Source organism: Fundulus heteroclitus, unplaced genomic scaffold (genome assembly GCF_011125445.2).
Source record: "Fundulus heteroclitus isolate FHET01 unplaced genomic scaffold, MU-UCD_Fhet_4.1 scaffold_72, whole genome shotgun sequence".
Lineage (NCBI taxonomy): Eukaryota > Metazoa > Chordata > Actinopteri > Cyprinodontiformes > Fundulidae > Fundulus > Fundulus heteroclitus.
Window position 1 is genome coordinate 1,338,496 of NW_023397165.1, and position 18,063 is coordinate 1,356,558.

General features: G+C 41.9%; 1 protein-coding gene across 4 annotated transcripts in view; it reads left to right on the forward strand.

Moving 5' to 3' along the window:
* Positions 1–18,063, forward strand: part of fnip1 (folliculin interacting protein 1) — a 40,861-nt gene that overhangs the window by 20,832 nt on the left and 1,966 nt on the right. For all 4 annotated transcript variants that reach the window (XM_012879431.3, XM_012879432.3, XM_036134020.1 and 1 more), the window contains 10 exons: positions 2,974–3,045; positions 4,658–4,793; positions 6,053–6,254; positions 6,548–6,633; positions 10,654–10,800; positions 12,617–12,786; positions 14,533–16,126; positions 16,242–16,407; positions 17,622–17,822; positions 17,913–18,028. In XM_012879431.3, the coding sequence (XP_012734885.2) occupies positions 2,974–3,045; positions 4,658–4,793; positions 6,053–6,254; positions 6,548–6,633; positions 10,654–10,800; positions 12,617–12,786; positions 14,533–16,126; positions 16,242–16,407; positions 17,622–17,822; positions 17,913–18,028 (2,890 nt within the window). The remainder of the gene's footprint in view (positions 1–2,973; positions 3,046–4,657; positions 4,794–6,052; positions 6,255–6,547; positions 6,634–10,653; positions 10,801–12,616; positions 12,787–14,532; positions 16,127–16,241; positions 16,408–17,621; positions 17,823–17,912; positions 18,029–18,063) is intronic.

The window sequence follows — 18,063 nt, forward strand, 5'->3', positions numbered from 1 at the left end:
CTTCTGTTATCCATGTTGTTAAACACAAGACAGTTCTACCTTCTTTATAAATCCTTGAAAAGGCAGCAGAAAATCTGCCACACCTATCACTGACTCGCCTGTTCCTGAATTATGTTAGACCTTTGTGATTACACATATTGTAATCATACTTGTTTTTGTCTGCATTGTTTCTTCAGCAGTTATACTTTGAATTATTGTATTTTTTTCGATTTTTATTTATTTATTTTTCTCTCTCCTGTGATTCAGAGGGAAAAAAAGATATCGGTTTACAAGGGATAGTTTAGGGTTTTTCAAGTGAGGTTCTGTTGAAAGATTTTAAGCTGTTAATCCTCTGTGCAGTAGACTCCTCTCTAGACGTCTTCAATTACTATAAATTCAGGTTGTTTGGATATTTCTTTGTTTGGTTATTTGAGAGAAAAAAAAACTAGATTCAGTTATTATTATTACCCTGTTGTCTGCCTGTACTGTTACATTAAAAAATGTAAGTACCTTAGAATAGCCTGAAGACACAAAACCCATTCAAACAGTGTTCTGGTTAACATTTTTTAATCGTGATAAGTGAACGAGTGCTGTTAAACAAATATGACCAGGATTTCTGCGAGGCCTTGAAAATCATAAAAAGCCATTATTTAATCATTTGAATCTAAACTTTGTGTTTTTCTTTTTTAAGAAATCCACTGGTAGCTCTAGCTGGGTGTGGCGCAGTCATAAAATGACAAGCAAAGGAAATTAATCCCCAGAAATGTAACCTTAGACCTGCCAAAGAATGCTGCTGCTTAAACTCGCTTAAAACAGTATGTTTAGGCAGTCAAATCATAATGTTCTTTTTGTGTTAGTCATGTTTCTTTATAATGGAGTAGAATACAATAAACTTGACTGTCATGTCAATGTACACTAGGGTACAACTAAAAATAGGGTGCTTCCCATAATAAAAAAAAAAAAACCTAAACCACACTGAACCGCATAAATATATTTAGGCAAAGGTAACTTTTGCACAATTAAACATGGAAAAAATACATAATCCATAATTGTATCGACTTGTACAAAAGGATAGGCAACAACACAAACATATACAATGTGATAAACATTTAGACAACAAAAAGGAATAAAACCCATGGATTGAGCAATAAAACGAACAGATCCAGGACTGCGTTCAGATTGCTGGTCTGTGGCTCTGTGTGGGGGTCTAGGTGATGGTGGTGATGTATTCAGTGGTTATTTAAGTGCATATTTAATGAGGTTTGCCCTGATAGCCCGAATTTCAGTGGTTAGCTAAAACCCATCGTCAGTAACTATTATGCAGCTTTCCATGTACCGTAAGGTGTTTAAGTGAAGTAACCTAGTTGTACGGGTATTAGAGTTACAGAGCTTGAAAATGCCATTGTAAGTTTAGCCAATTGCATTTAACTTGCTTATTCTATTGCACAAGTTAAATATGTCACTAACTGAGACATTCAATGATTTGTCCTAATTAATGTAGGTCGTGAATTTAAACCATAATTGTCTTAAACTGTCTTAAATTGAACATAGTGGAGCTGGCAGAAACGCTGTTTTCCCTCTGATTGACTTCTCTCTACTTAACCGATGTGGTTTTGTCCTCAATGACCCGTGTCGGGCAAGTTTTAGATGTCTTCCTGGTCCTTCACACCTGATTCAAATGTCTAAATTGCCTCCTCAGCTGGTTGTGAACCTCGACAAAGTTCTACTTGAGCTAATTATTTAAGACTGAGTCAGATGTGTTAAAGCAGAGACCTAGAAGTTCAAGGACCCCATCCCCTGAGGACTGGACTTCTGTTTTTGTCACAATAGTTAAAAGGTCCATAACTTGGTGTTTTCTTAAACCTCTCACATTTTTAGGGTTTGAGTCGCTTTAAAAAAGCAGACCTTTGGACTCTTGGACCTTCTCGGATTAGCTGTTAGCTTTAGCCTCTGGGGCGCAACAAAGAAATTGAACTGCTGCAAGTGAGACCCTAACTACTTCTAACCTTTCCGTATAAAAGCCCTCACTTCCAAAGGTCTGAGCTTTTCCCAAACACATTTAGCTCACGATAGTTTCAGTGATGCGAGCCACTTTGACCTAGTTCTACCGTTTTAATAGAAAAGTAATACACACGTCGGTTATTTTGAGTCACATTGTTACAAATAAAAATACAGAACTTTGCTGTTTTCTATGAATATGTTGGTAACTTTTGGTTTTAATGCATTACATTATTGATCTTTAGGCTCCCCCCAGTTGTTTCTCCATTTGTCTCATTGTGTTGAGCGTTTTGCCACACTGCTAAATGAATTTGAGGCTGAGCCGATTCCTGTTACACGGTGCAGCAATATGGACTAAATATCACATGCAGCGCTCTCATTGGTTCAGTTCAGACGGCTTATTTGGGTCTAGCACCAGTGGTTAAAACCCTCCTTCATTTTTCACAGTGAGTTAATAAGACTGTAAAGTGGGGAGCCAGCCCCTCCGCCATCGTGTCTACCCACGTGGGCATGCTCTGTAGCTCTTTCATTCACGTTGTGTTTGTGGTTTCACACCCCTGCCTGTGAGAGGAAACACTGAAGTGTTCTTATTTTTATGCGTTCCCTCATGGTTTTTGTCGAAAGTATGTCTAAAGGCTGACTTTGTTGTGAAAAAGGTCTTTCAGAAGCAATATCGGTTTCTGTCGATGGTGACAGAGGACTGATCGCCATCAGCCTGTTACAACAGTTGTTCCTTGCTTTATTTATGTTTTTTGGGACACTTCCTCACATTGAGTTGCAAAACCCTGCGAGTCATCTGCAACCACCCTTTTTGTAGCGGAGTTAGCTCTTGCCGTCGCTTGAACATGGGATGTTATTGTTGTAAAAGCATCTTCGGCGTTTGTGATCTCCAATTCTAATCACAGCTGAGTGCTTTTATGTATTTTTTTTCCAACTTTGTCATCTAACGCAAACTATCTTCCCCTCCTCCCCCCACCTTCTCCTTCTTTCCTCTAGGCCACAGTCACCCAATGGACATGCCTGGCCGAGGGCCACATGACGAGAGGGACAGTGGCATTGCCAGATCAGGTACGTTAATGAGACTTATCAAGAAAAGCCTGGATTGACCTACAATCTCAACAGCCTTCAGCCTCACGGATGAGGTTTGAATGGTGCTTAATGAGAGGATGAAAGAGTGAATGGGAGCAAGAACATCTTCCCTCTGTTTACATCACCTTTTCCCTGTCAAGTCCACGATAGGGCTCTAAAAATAATGTCAGTCTTTTGTTTTAGTGTGAACTTCCCAGAATGTGCGTTACGCAGCAAATGAGCGTTTTGTTTTTGTCCCCTCCCCCCCCCCCCAAGCATTTCCTGTGTCAAATGTGGTCGACTTGTTTTAACTTCACTGATCAAGGTCGCCAGACTAAGTTACGAAACCGGCAGTATTTTTATTTTTTTTGTTTTGTTTTTTACATGTGGCGTTCAGTAGCAATTTTACTTTGATGTAAATTTTGCTTCACGTGAACCCTTGCATACTATGCCTTCACGAATGCGTCCTCCATGTGTTGTGAGTGAGAAAGCCAGGTTGAAACCAATTATTAAAACAGATTTTTTTAAATACAAAAAGAAAACAATCTATTTTTAACAAAGAGGAAACCGTGGAGGGGAAAAAAGGGGGATCCGCTGGGGAAAAGACCCCTGCAGGGAGTTGGTAACTTGTCCTGTGGAAACTGCCCCACCTCCTCCCTCTCTACAAACATAATGTCCACTTGGCACGACTGGTATTAGGCCTCATGCTCAAACACAAGTCACATGCAGATGAATAAATATAGCCGCTCTAAAAAACGGCTTCTAGTAAATGAACTTCTAAATCGAGCCGCGTTCTGTCATCTTCGTTTTCCATCTGGCCGCCACCCCCGCTGCTCTCGGGTTGGAGGGTTCTTTATCCAACTCTGACACAGATGCAGTCAGACATACCTGTCCATCAGCAGGACGCCATCTCCTCCTGTTCGTCCTCTTTCAACCGTGGTTGATTTGTCCGTCTCATGGGGCGGCTTCTCATTTATTTTACACAAGATCACACGCCATCTATGTGGCTCGTGTGATCATCGATCGCCGTCTTCGGCTGCCTGGGTTGTAAATAACTCTGTGATCAGCAGCGTACAATGTGTTGGATTATTAAGACAAGTTTGGTTCCCAGCTCATTTGCTGCAGCTTGCCATCGCCATATTATTTGATCTCTATAATAGCTTCTTTTATGTTATTTTTCCTTGTTTGCTGCTCATTATTCTTTTTATAATGAATGATCTAAATATTGAATAGTAATAAGTAGAAATAATAAGGATGATGATAATACAGATAATAACAATGGTAATGAAAGCTGTTCACCGATTGCAGATTCCATTACTTCTTTTTCTTTGTCCCGTGTAGTTTATTTTCGTCTCATCAACTTCTGTTCTGGAGAAGTTGTGGACAAACTTCAGTTTCTCCAGAACTGTGTAGGATCTATGTGTCACTGTGAATGACTAACCCTACATGCTTGCGGTCTGACTCACAATTGTCCTTTTTACTTTTGTGACCCACCATTCTCCGTATCCATTCTCTCTTCTCCTCCGTTGATCTCCTACTCCATTCCTTCCCTCCTGATCTGTGTCCGTTTATCTCTCTTCTCTCGTTCCCGTGCCTCGTCGTGTCCCGACAGCCTCCCTGAGCAGCCTGTTGATCACTCCCTTCCCGTCCCCCGGCTCCTCGTTGACCAGCAGCTGCGCGTCCAGCTACCAGCGCCGATGGCTCCGCAGTCAAACCACCAGCCTGGAGAACGGCGTCTTCCCTCGATGGTGAGACGCGTACATGCAACTGCATCTGCTTGACGACAGCCTTTAAATGCAGGATTCAACACGTTTCTGATCCCTGTCCATAGAGGATGAGGAGCAGAAGAAATGCAATCATACTGGGGAAAAAAGGAAATAAATACGTCAGTTTCTTGAAAACATAAATACTAAATCCAGGGATTCAATAAAGCCATAAGATCTGTTAATTAAAATAAAGTAAAATAAAACTTTGAATCTAAAGTGATGCCAAAGACAACTCCATATAGAAGAATATAAGAATATGGAGCTTGTTCTTGAATAATAAAAAAGTCCATATTTTTAGATGATGATAATAAAATCAGAATAGTAAATAAATAGAAATGAAAGCCTAACAAATATTACATTTAAAAGTTGTGCTAAAGGTCCTGCTGTTATGAAATTAGCTGCTCTCAGATTTTCAGTTCCCTTTTTGTTTTTTCAAGGTACCAACACATCAAGTTTTGATTTATTTTTTTATTTTTTTACATATTCATTTAAAATGCTTATAATCCCTGTATTACCATTGTGAAGACTGTGTTGCTGATATGTCACTAAATCTGACAACAAAGAGCTGATGAATATTTTCATATTTTACCCCTTTGAACTTTGATCCTCCCAAATAATTATTTCTGTTGGTGACGAGCTCATCATTCAGCTGTAATCAACATGTTCAAACAACCTAAAATATTAAACCCAGAGAGAAATAACTTTCCCGGCTCTTAAAATCGACTCTTTCTCCTAAAACGCCGATGTGCCGCTACCTCTGCTGTCTGCTCAGGGCCGCTGCCTGCCGTTTATAAAGTTTATCCTGCAAAGACTTCCTCTGTATCCAGCAGGCAGCTGGGGGAATGACAAACTCTACTGCTATGCGCTAATGACCGCTCACAATCACACAGTCCTGTGACTAGACAGGATGCTGCGTTGGCCTGTTAATGTAAACGCAGCTGTCAGTCTCTCCAGTCTGCCAGCACCAGAGCATCTTGTTTACTAGCTGCAGCACTAAAACCGGCTAGAAATGGAAAGTCTAAGTATTTTAAACTCTTTAACCGCGGCCTGAATTTGTTTTGTTTATCTGCGATAGTACTTTAAGTCCACTTGACTTTGGGGGTCTTTTAAAATAGTCATGTGAGGTTTTATGAAAGAGAAATCACTAAAACAGTAAAAGTAGCAGCTTTTAGATTCACATTTTCAGATTTACTTCTTCTTGTTGTCTGAAGCCGACTCTCTGTGAACTCTACTCTGCTTAGGTCAGTGGAAGAGAGCTTCAACATGTCCGATGAGAGCGGAGGTCAGAGCCTTGGGGTGATGCGGAAGAAGAAGATTGCCATTGGAGTCATTTTCACGCTGTCGCCAAACCCTGAAGAAAACAGCCGCTTCCAAGATTTCTTCTTCTCCCACTTCCCGCTGTTTGAAAGCCACATGAACAAGCTAAAGAGTGCCATTGAGCAGGTACATTTAAGCACATGTGTGGCCTGTCTCTAATTAAATCAAACTGCTTTTTGTCTTATACCTTCATATGTCTAATTTTTATATGCAAGGCTGACAGATTGCCTGTTCAAATGACAATTTACAGCCATGCTTGTGTTTTCTATTCCATTTGTGATTCTAAATATTCATTCAGTTTATCCTCCATCCCACTTTTTCTTATTTCTTCCCACACCTATTCCCCCACAAATTTCTCAGTTAAAAATGTCGGTGCCAATAATAAAAGTACACGTGTGTTGTGTTGTGTTACTCTCAAGGCCATGAAGATAAGTCGGCGGTCAACAGATGCCAGTCAGAAAGCTCTGGCTTACAGCCGAATGGTCGACGGGCTCAACGAGTTCAGGTGCGGCATCAGCTCACATTCTCTCACTTTGACCCTGGAATTATTTTCTTATTTTTCTCCCATACGTACAGCATTTTTCTAACAAATACATGCCAGAAACCTGTCATCATGCAAAGTCTGGAAACTAAAAAAAAAAAAGTTTTCTGCATTAATAGACTCAGTGGTTCTTTTTTCAGTCTAAATCACTCAGTTTATATTTATTTTTTGTTGCCACGATTTAATGCAGGTACATTTGTTAGGTTGTTGTTAGGTTGTCATGGTATTGCTCTTGACTACTTTTTTTTTTTTTCTGACTTTTTTTCCACCTCACTGGTTAAATTTCTATATAAATCTTAGGCTTATGAACTGAAATGGAAGCTGTAGGCTTTGCTCTTACTGCTTTTTTTTTTTGTTGTGTGGCTATTATGTTATGCATTTATGCCAGAGTTTGAGATCCTTCATCTCTCTTCAGCAACTTTTGGCTTTGTTTTCTGCTGCACTGTCTTTACAATATTGCTCTTAGATTTCCCTTTTATTCAGATTGCACGTTTAAACCTTCAATTAAGTACCGTATTCTTCGACCATAGGGCACACAGGATTATAAAGCACACTGTGAGTTATCGTGTCAATGTGTGTCTTTGTCCACATATAAGCCGCACCGGATTATAAGGCGCATTAAATATTATTCCTAAGTGTGTAGAATTACTCCACCCCTCCCCCGTACACCGCTCTCTCCTGAGAGGGAGAGCTATCCATCTCTGCCGGGAGGACAGAGTAGTTGGACTACACTGCCCTGTTTCTAACAGAAGGTCAAAATAGACGTAACATTTATATTGAATTAACTTACTAGCGTGTACTCAGGGCGGGGCTTTCTTACATCAATGAACTTCTAGTTGAGTTATTACAGTCAGGCAGTCTTGTAGACAGCTGAGGGGTCCAATCAGGTTGTAACACAGTGTACCGTAATGCTCCAAATATCCATTGAGTGGAGCGGCTTCGTTGCTTACCAAAGTCGTACTTACACATTTTGACAGATTTTTGATTTATGACACCACATAAAATCAGTCAGTAAGCACAATGGTCATTAATCATATAAGTAATAACATATAAGGCGCACAATCAATTCTTGAGAAAATTTAAGGATTTTTAGTGCGCCTTATAGTCTGAAAAATATGATAAATGTCAGAAGAAAAGTCTCCAAGTAATCATCGTTAAATATTCACCTTTAAGACTTAGTTGGCTATTTTGGTCCTATAATATTTTTTTAAACTAACGATGTGAACCACAAACACATTCTAAAAAGTTACTGCATGTTCTTCCCTACCTGAGGTCACCAAGCAGTGATTGATAACAGTGTTACCTTGATGTAGGACGGGTGATGATGCCAGTGGTTAAAGAGCTTGTTTTTATTTAGACATGTGTGAAACGTCAGTTCCAAGAAAGCTTATAGACTTTATTTGTGGTGACGTTTAATTTGGCAGCCAGACAAATCAGGCTGCAAAGGTGCGTATGTGCATCTTCGTACGTGTCGGACGTGCTGCCACTGTTCCGTGAATGTTTGTTTGGTTTTCATAAAACACACAATTCAGTGTTTGTTCAAGAACACCCCTGTCTGTGGCATTACAGTACTTTCATTTGCTACACGCATGCTGGCAGCTCCCTGTATGAGGTCTCCACATTGCTGCGGTCATGTGGCGGTTGACACCTGGCACTAGCAACCCAAGCTGCCCGAGTGGCAACCCTAGCTTCCCCAGAATCTAGTCACAAGCAAGCACCAGAATAGTAAATGCTAAGTTCCAGCAGGAGGAACACTTGTGCCCTGGACTCGAAAAAAAATCTATAAAATTTCACCTCCAGACTTGGGGGGGTGGGGGGGGACACCTTTGCCATTAAGGGGCTTTGACTTCATGGAACATTAAAGAAGGAAACTGGAAGAAATTCCTGCCCCTGATGCTGATGTGGCGTTGACGTCGTAGGAGGGCGGACACGCACACATGCTGGCGAAGATAAGCTGCGCTCTTAGCAGAGGCATGTGTGCATAAAAGTCACACCAGCCAACAGTGGTAGTGTCAGCTCTTGTATTTAGACCAACACAGGTGGCACTTCTGTACCAACACCCAAGAACGCGGGTCTGGACTCGTTAGCCGGGCCGATCAGACCTTCCTGGTTCCTACGCATTTTAAACAAATTGAATAATCGTTAAGAATTGTCTGTGTTTGGAAAAGTATGGTATAAAAAAAAAAAAAAAAAAAACATGAGCATACTTTTCATACTCCAGACTTTAAACGTCATTCCATCATCAAAAAGTCTTCATCTTTGTTTTTTTAGCCTCATTATGCAATATTTTTTTTGTTTTGCCGATTAATAACGTTAATCCTTATTGCTGTTTATTTAAAACATCAATCTTGTCACTTTATACGAATGAACAACAAAGTTGAAGGAGTGTCAAAGTTGAGCCACAATAAGTAGGAAATTTTCTAAATACATTTTCAAGGAATTTCTAAAGACCTAAAATTGCACATGAAAAATGGGGAACAGCTTTATTTTGAGTATTATTTTTTTTTTTATAACTTTCACTGCTAGTTTTTGTACTTTGGAAAAGACATTTGGGGACCAAACGGAATCTGCTCAGAAATGTTGACCTCCATAGTGAGGTAATAAGAATCCCGCCTTCCAGCCTGGTACGTCAGTCTGAGCCCGGTTCTTTTTAAGTCCACCTGAACAGCTGCATCAGGGATATTGAAACTAGAGTTCCCTACTCATGTAGCGCTGGCTTTAGTCTCAGACCTCCACACAATTGCAAACAGTCACAGCACAAGTACACAACAGACGGAAAGGGGTCAACAGGGGCTGAGGGTATGTGAAGCTGTTCATAACTCAGGAATGTGTGACACATTATTGGGTCATTTGATGCTGACACTGACGTGTAGTCTCTGCTGCCCTGGGGGCGTACAGAAAGGCTGGAGACGTGTTTTGGATGTGAGGAGCTTGTTTCTCCTGGTTTTTCTGCTGCTCCCTTGTTGTCATCGCGTAATTCTGAAAGCTAAACTCAGTTCAGATATTAGTTTATTCTAAAATGGCTATTATTTTTATTTGTTGTTTGGTTTTATTAAAGGGAGGTTGGTTAAAAAATAAACTTATTGGACTTTTTTTATATCATCGAAAGTCACCAATAGAACCTTATCTTTGAGGAAAGGTTAAGGTAACCTCACTCAGCCTGTATTACAACCATGTTAGCATCTGTAATCCAATTAATTACTTTTTTTTCATAATTTCCTGTAAATGTAAATAGAAGTATAATTTCTTCCTAAAATAATTTGAGCGCAGGGCCTGTAGCGAAGGCCACTTTGGCTGTTTGACACCTGGGTTTTCTCCCAGCTTATCTGCTGCTCTCATTTCACTGGCGTCTCTAGAAGTCAGGAGTCAACTTTGTTTACCGCCACAGATCTCCAGAAGCTTCCAGCAAGGCGGGATCAATTGCGCAAAATCATTTCCAGCGCTTATCATCAGCACTTTGACAACACGTGTCTGATCACCGGTGTTGATAGCTGCTGATTACCTTTTGTTACACTGAGCTAAAGTATTTTAAGCTCAGAAGAGAGCGGGCGGGATTAGCATTTTCAAGCTTTTTCCCCCCCTTTGCTCAGGGTTCAGAGATTCCCTTTAGCCCCTGTGTGAAAGCTTGGCCCCAGGCCGAGACGCGCTCGCCAACGCCCCACGTTCCATGGAGAACTCAACTTGTTCTCAATGGACAGATGCCCAAGAGCTGAGCAACATACAGATACACAATGCATGCACGCACACATAAAGCGCTCATTCCAGTAGACAGAGGTGTGTGTTTGCGCGCGCATTGCCCGAGAGAGCAGGCGAGTTCGTTGCACTGTGACAAACACACAGTGAGGGTCTCCCATAGCCTCAGTGCAGACAGTGAAGCTCTGTGAACTAAGATCTCCTTTGTTTTCAATGAGAGACAATAATGTGTCTGTTTTCTCTCTCTCTCTCCCCCCTCTCCATCCCTCCCTTGCCATACCTTGTCTCCAGGATGACCATCTGTGACCTCTACAAAATGCCCCGCGTGGCCGAGCCCGTCTGGTTGACCATGATGTCCGGAGCGTCGGAGAAGAACCAGCTCTGCGGCCACTTCATGAGGGAGTTCGCCTTACTGATGGACCAGGCCTCCAAAAACCAGTTGAGTGTCTCCTTTTAGTCACACCTGCTTCCTTTTTCTCAGGTGCTTTGACTCTCAGATATTGGAGAATCTAAGCACAAATAACAAAGCTACAGTAAAAGAAACAGTGATTAAAATCCCCTCTGAAACGGCAACAAAAACGGCCCGTTTTAGAAATGTTTCATAATCACATTTCCTAATCAGTTTTGTTACTTTAGTGTCCAGCCTGTTATCAGAGAAATACATGCAGCTCCACACACACACTGTTCATTCTCTTCCCAACAGAACTTGAAGCCTAATAGCGCTCTCCCTCCTACTCACACTGTGACAGCTTCAGCCTTATTCTAACAAACAAAAAATACTGAATTGAAAAGAATCCCTGCCAGTCTCAGACTCCGTATTGTCACAGTTACAAAGCCTCATCAAACTGCTGCTAATTGTACACGCATGAATCGGTAGCAGGGCGTTTGTTGAACATATTCAGTGCAGTTGATTTGTTGTTGTTTTTTGTTTGTTTTTTTTCAAATTAACACGACTCTTTAAATGCTGGCGCCTGTCTGATCTTAATGTAACTACATGCTTTTTAACAGAAGTTGCAACTACATTTTGCAGCCAGGGGCATCATTCAATAATCTTATCTGCTCAATCTGTCACTTTTGCTCATAGAAAGGATCCGTATGGTTCAGAATTTCAGTAATTTTGAAATTTCAGCTTTTTCAAAACATCGGTCGACCTTACCTGTTAACCTTTTTTTTTTTAATTTAACTTTAAATATATCATGCAAGGCAATTTACTGTGAACGACACACAACTGCAAAGACCGGTGCAGTATGGATAACAGTTGCACACATGAGCATTTGACCTTCTCAATAAAAGGTTTAAATAGAACTCAGCAGAACAACTAAATTGATTAAAATCAAATTAAAATGAATTGCCGTTGCTTTCACGTATCCGTTTATCTGTTTCCAGCCATCGTTGCTGACAGACAAAACAGAACGAGAAGCATTTATGCAGGAATTGCTTTAAAAATGTTTTTATTTTTCTGTCCTAAGGACCATAACGCATAAAAGAGGAAAAACACAATTCCATGTTGGGGGATTCTTTTGTAGACCAAAGATGGTGGGAAATCTTAGCTTTAAAGAAACATCTGCTTAGTCAGCGTTTGACCTCCAGGTCACCAAACAGAACCAATCAAGGGAAAGTTTGGCAGCTTTTACACTCTGATAGATGAATTTATTCCCTGTTTAAAAGGATTGACACTGTCAACAAGCCCTTGTTAGTGAATTTGTTTCAGTGCTGTCCTGTTAGGCTAAACTGACACTGTAAACCTCCACAGACTCGTTAACTATAGTTTTTTAAAATGGAAGCTGCATCTCCTAGGTGGCTGTTTGTTTCCTAACAAGTATGACTTAAGTTTCCATCGCTACTGGTTGGTCTGACCAACTCCCAGCTACGACTCTCTGCTGCTGACTACATGGGAACCTGTGGTCCTGCTGTATCACATCATGTCTTCTTTGAGGGATCCGGTCATTTAGCTCTGACTGATGTGGGTCATGGCTTTGTTCTGGCACGTGATGGAACTGGGCTTCCTTTATTGCTTTGAGTCATGAGACAGGAAGGGAACTAGGCTCTCGTGGTGAGAAATGAGAAGTGAATCATGAGAATTGAGTGTGTTCATGTGAGTGTTTCTGCCTATGCGAGCTTTGCAACACTTTCTGTCAAGTGGCTTGTTCTGAAAGGAAACGTCCGCTCATGGATTTCCGTGTAGTGGCAGGAAATTTGGTTACCAAATAAGGTCAGCTCTCTGTCCTGACCACGCTTGTATCCTGTTTTCCAGGTTCCTTCCTGCATTATTAACAGCCATCCTGACCAATCATTTGGCCTGGGTGCCCACCGTTATGCCCAATGGGCAGCCTCCTATAAAGATCTTCCTGGAGAAGCACTCCTCCCAGAGCGTGGACATGCTGGCAAAGACGCATCCCTACAACCCTCTTTGGGCACAGCTTGGTGAGACTTTCTCATATACCCACACACACACACACACACACACACACACACACACACACACACATCCGGGTTTTAAATGCACAGTGAGCACCTTGCATTGACTTCCATTCATTTTCCTCCCTAACCCTAAAGCTAAACATTACCGGTACGTTCCTAAACCTAATTCACCCCTTAGTCCTAAACCCACCCTAGCCCACCCAAAAAAGTGAGAACTAGAAAAATGGTCCTCACTTTACATCAAAGTCCCCTTTTGACTGGTACGTACAAATGTTCTCACTCAGCTACAAGAACAAGTACACACACACACACACACACACACACCTTCACACACTCCTGGAGAGAGGGTATTTTCTTCCGTCAAAGCTCTTGTAGAAAAGAGGGGAAACAGAAATTCAGTTTTCACTTTATTTTGACTAACATGACTGTTAATAATTACGGCACGAAGACGAGTTGAAACGAGACGATCTTCCCTACACGAAACGTTGATAAAGACCCTCTGGAACAGTTTGTGTGTAGGAATATTTTATGTTAACGCTAAAAGTAAAAGTAAGATAAATCTGCAATTTTAGAATGAAGTTTTTATCATCCAGTTGTGTAGCTATAATATGTGGAAGTCGGGAGTCTTTCTGAAGTTGTTAATAATTCATGTAGGAGATTCTTGTTTGCGGTGAAGCAATTTGTTCTTGACTTTGAAAAATCCATAATTTCTTTGAGCCATAGATGATTTATAGATGCATCTGGGAGGTAATTCATCTCTGAGGATTACAGGACATTAAAGCAGTTTGAATGCTCGTTAATGCTGACCCCTACTGCTCAGCTGCAGAAACTGCAGACCAGACAACCAAATTTCAATCTTAAGAAAAAAAAAAGAGAAAAGATCAAGTACTTTAAGTGACACACAGGACAACGCATTGCATGGTTCAACTCCAAAAGGGATACACTGGAGACATTATAGGGTAATATAGCTACCAAAGCAGATTTTATAAACATGCTGAGATCTGGAGCACTGCAGAGTAAGGCTAGAAAAAAAACTGGTTTTCTATCAGAGCAGACCAGGAAGCTTTGAGTTTAGGGTGATGATATGAGCTGTTTGAGAACTGAATGGATCTGGATGAGGGCTCGACGATATAGGAAAAAAAGCATATTCATAAAATAGAAATCATATTGATCAATATCGAGAATTATCAACAAATTCAAAACGTATATTTTAAGTCCAGCCTTGGCCGTTTTATGCTGCTACTTAGCAACCTAGTTTTGGATACAGAACACACAAACACTGAATTAATACTCAACCCTTTATTCAACCAAGTTTTTACCAAAACAACTCTGCAAGTTTTTAAAAAAGAAAGCGTGCTCTCGGAACTCTTTGAAGGGGGCGGAGCGTTCCTGGATCTCCATTTGTAATTGGCTGGGAGGATGTAACGACTAATATTAACCTACATGATAGGCTGGAATGCAAAAAGGAAGGAAAACTGTTATTCTATTGAACGTTTTATTGACTCTTTTTTTTTTTTTTTTCTATCAACGATATACGCCTATCGATCGATATATATTGTTATTGAATTATCGTCCAGCCCTAATCTGGATCTAATCTCATTAGCAGGGTGCAACGGTCCTGCTTGAATTAGCCTAAACAAGCTGTGGGATGAGAATTCTTCATGTTGTCTTGAAATGAACGTAAATGTGTTTCAGTTGACATAAACACTGATCCTGTTTCTCTTTTTTTCAAACTCTCTCCCTTTGTAGGGGACTTATACGGGGCCATAGGGTCTCCGGTGCGGCTGTCAAGAACAGTGGTGGTCGGGCGCAGACAGGACCTGGTCCAGAGGCTTCTGTATGTTCTCACATACTTCATCCGCTGCTCAGAGCTGCTGGAGACCCACATGCTGGACAGCGCTGAGGACGAAGCTATTGTAATGCCTGGCTCGCTTATCACCACCTCGCTTAGAAAAGGGGAGGTGGAAGAGTCCGACTACGTCCTGGTTACCGTCCATAAACCTAGTGGGGACTACCTGTCCCAAGGGGCCCACTGCCAGCAGACTGAGGCGGAGGACAGCAGCTACCGTTCAGACAACAGCCTCCAGAGCAGCACCTACACTGACATGGAGGTGGAGCACAGCTCCTGCGAACCACCCAAAGAAGATGACGAGGAAGAAGGAGAGGATGAGGTCAGCAATGTGAGTCAAGGCTCCAGGAGTAGTGTTCTTCAGTCGCGGCCCAGTGAGGACACCATCTCTCAGGTTAGGACTGCAGAGGTGGCAGAACAAAGGGACCCAAGCGGCGCTCCGGTGTCCGAGATCCCGGTGGAAATGTTGGTGCGGCTTGGCTCAGCCTCTGCCAGGAAGCAGGGCTGTGTGCTGGAGGCAGAGACCCAGGGTGACCTAGATCTAGTCGATTCGTCCTTACCAGAGCCTGCATTAGGTTCGTCCGTCTCTCCTGTCACCGTAGACTGTGAACGGGCTGAGACGGATAGCCAGGCCACCAAAATGCAGGTTCTTTGGCCTTCGGGGATGAACATGGCGAAGAAGCCGCCTGATAAGCCGTCTACTGAAGCGATGCCAGTACCTGGATTACCTGCAAACACTGTGACAGGACCAATGGCTTTGGCCGAGGACGAAGAGCCAGCCACCAAAGTGACTTTCCTTATCGGAGACTCCATGTCTCCTGAGTCGGACACAGAGAGTCGCAGACGGAAGATGGAGGTGGAGTATAAAAAACACAAGCATCTGCTGAGAGGAGCGCATTCAAAGACCATCAACGCCGGTGCAGCTGAGGACCAAACCAATCAGACCAAGGCAACTCAAGCTCTGCAGCGGGTGTCCAGCAAGATTCCCCAGTGGAGCAGCAGCTGTGCGGACTATTGCAACGAGTACTTTAATTCAGAGAACCCTTTGGAGGCGAGGACTATAGACGACCAGGACACGTCTATGGACAACATGCACAAACATTTACTGAATCCTTCTGGGATTCCTCCACATCATGAACTGGGGGATCCCAGTTGTCAAAGCGCACCGAGCAGTCCGGGTTTGGACGTATCGCTGGGCTCTGGCAGGAAGGGGGGCACATCTTCTGTTGTTCAGAGGAGGTGCCGGTGTAGTTCTACAGACTCCTCTGACACCTGCTGCTGCAGAAGCTGTCCTGCAGAGCGGGACAAAGACCCAAGGCTGTGCGTCCTCCTCCGTCAGGACGGAAAAGACAGCAACAAGGACCAAAAGTGCCAGGCGGCCTCCATCAACGACTGGGAAATTCCCCGCAACGAGAGCTCAGACAGCGCGCTGGGAGACAGCGAGAGTGAGGAGACGGAGGACTGGCAGGAGGAGGTGTTGGTTCCCTTCCCCGGGTACGTCTGTGGTCCACCTTCTCCTCAGCTCAACAGCCCCTTTCCGTCGATGTTGAGAGATCTAATGGTGTCCTTTTTAAGTTTAACACATCTTATTATACTTTGGATCCTACAGGGCGAAATTAGTGGAGAACTACTCCAAGCCGACCATTGCCAACTTTGGTCGGTCTCTCTTCGGAGGCTACTGCCCCACCTACGTTCCAGACTTTGTGCTGCATGGGATCCCGAGCGACGAGAAGCTACGGCAAAGCCTCATGACCGAGTTAAACCATGCTTTTCAGGTAAATGACAAAAAAAAGCAGGACTTTGAACCGATTTTTTTTTTTTTTTTTTTTTTCCCCATCGGTTCGTTCCGAACAGAAACTGAATTATAACGTTTCCGGTTATGAGTTCCACCAATAAATTGACGTTCCCAAACCGGTTAGTAGAGAAAAAAAAAACTGTTCCCGGAACGGTTAATTTCGTTCCTGTCAGCTGTTTAATAATGCTATAGAATTATGTCACATCTTTCTCATCCAGCTTAAACCAGCTATTGATACTGTGTTTGGAATGAGCGTTTTACTTAAGATGTGTAGCTCTAGTGGAGACACCGCCACTGAGCTATATTATACACTGGAGTGCTAATCACCGTCTGAACGAGTCGCTTTAAAGCCACCAGCCGCCATATTGGTACTCCCTATTTCCCCCCTGTAACTAGGGAATATGTGTGCTACAGCATCGAATAACGAGGATTTTCTCATGTTCAGGGGGGGCTTAAAACTTTTAAAATGTCAAATGCCATATACTTTTATGTTATGTTCTAAAACTATCAAGTACTGAGAAAGTCATGTGCTGAAATATTTTGCATTTTATTCATTTAAATATATATGTTTAACATTTATAAATATATAAATAACAATGTACAAAAACATATATTTACATATATATATATATATATATATATATATATATATATATATATATATATATATATATATATATATATATTTATATATTTATTTATATATATATATATTTATTTATTTATTTATTTATTTATTTATTTATTTAATATGAATAACATGTAAAATATTTCAGCACCTAATTTCCTAGTAGTTAATAGTGTTAGTACATCCACGGACTGTAGAATTACCTGTGAAATATTTTCACACAGTCAGAAAACTGCTTGTTGTTGCAACCAAATCCTGTGGGATTCTGTGAGAACGAAAACTTTGAGGAACGAAATAAAACCGGTATTAACCGGTTACCCTTATTTTTAAATAAGTGTTCCAGTTCCAGAACAAATAAAATGAATAATAACGTTTCCGGTTTCGTTTCTGTTCCCTGTAAAATACAAAAAGTTCCCGGTTTTCGTTTTCGTTCCTTGAACCGGTTCAAAGCCCTGAAAAAAAGACATATTTAACGCATATTACTGCTAAATTTACCGTAGTTTATTTTTTCTGTTGCACGACTTTTTAACGACTGCAGTAAACGCGTTGCTCTCCTTCCTGCGCAGCATCCTGTACTGGATGAGCCTATTGCCGAGGCCGTCTGCATTATCGCAGACACAGACAAGTGGACAGTCCAGGTGGCCAGCAGCCAGCGGAGAGTCACCGACGTCACCAAGCTGGGAAAAGAAGTGCTGGTGTCCAACCTGGTCTCCAACATATTGCAGTCCACCCATCAGCTCTACAAGCTCAACCTGTCGCCTAATTTTGTAGGTCAAACCTTTCAGGTGTCCAAATTGTGATTCATTGGTAAAATTGTGTTGTTGCGCTCTAACCGCCGCTTCCATTTTTCCCATTAGTGTATAATGCACCTTGAGGACCGTCTGCAGGAGCTCTATTTTAAGAGTAAGATGCTTGCCGAGTATTTGAAGGGGCAGACGAGAGTCCATGTGAAGGAGCTGGGCATGGTGCTGGGGTAAGCTCTTTGCTTTTTACTCTACCTTTTTGGAG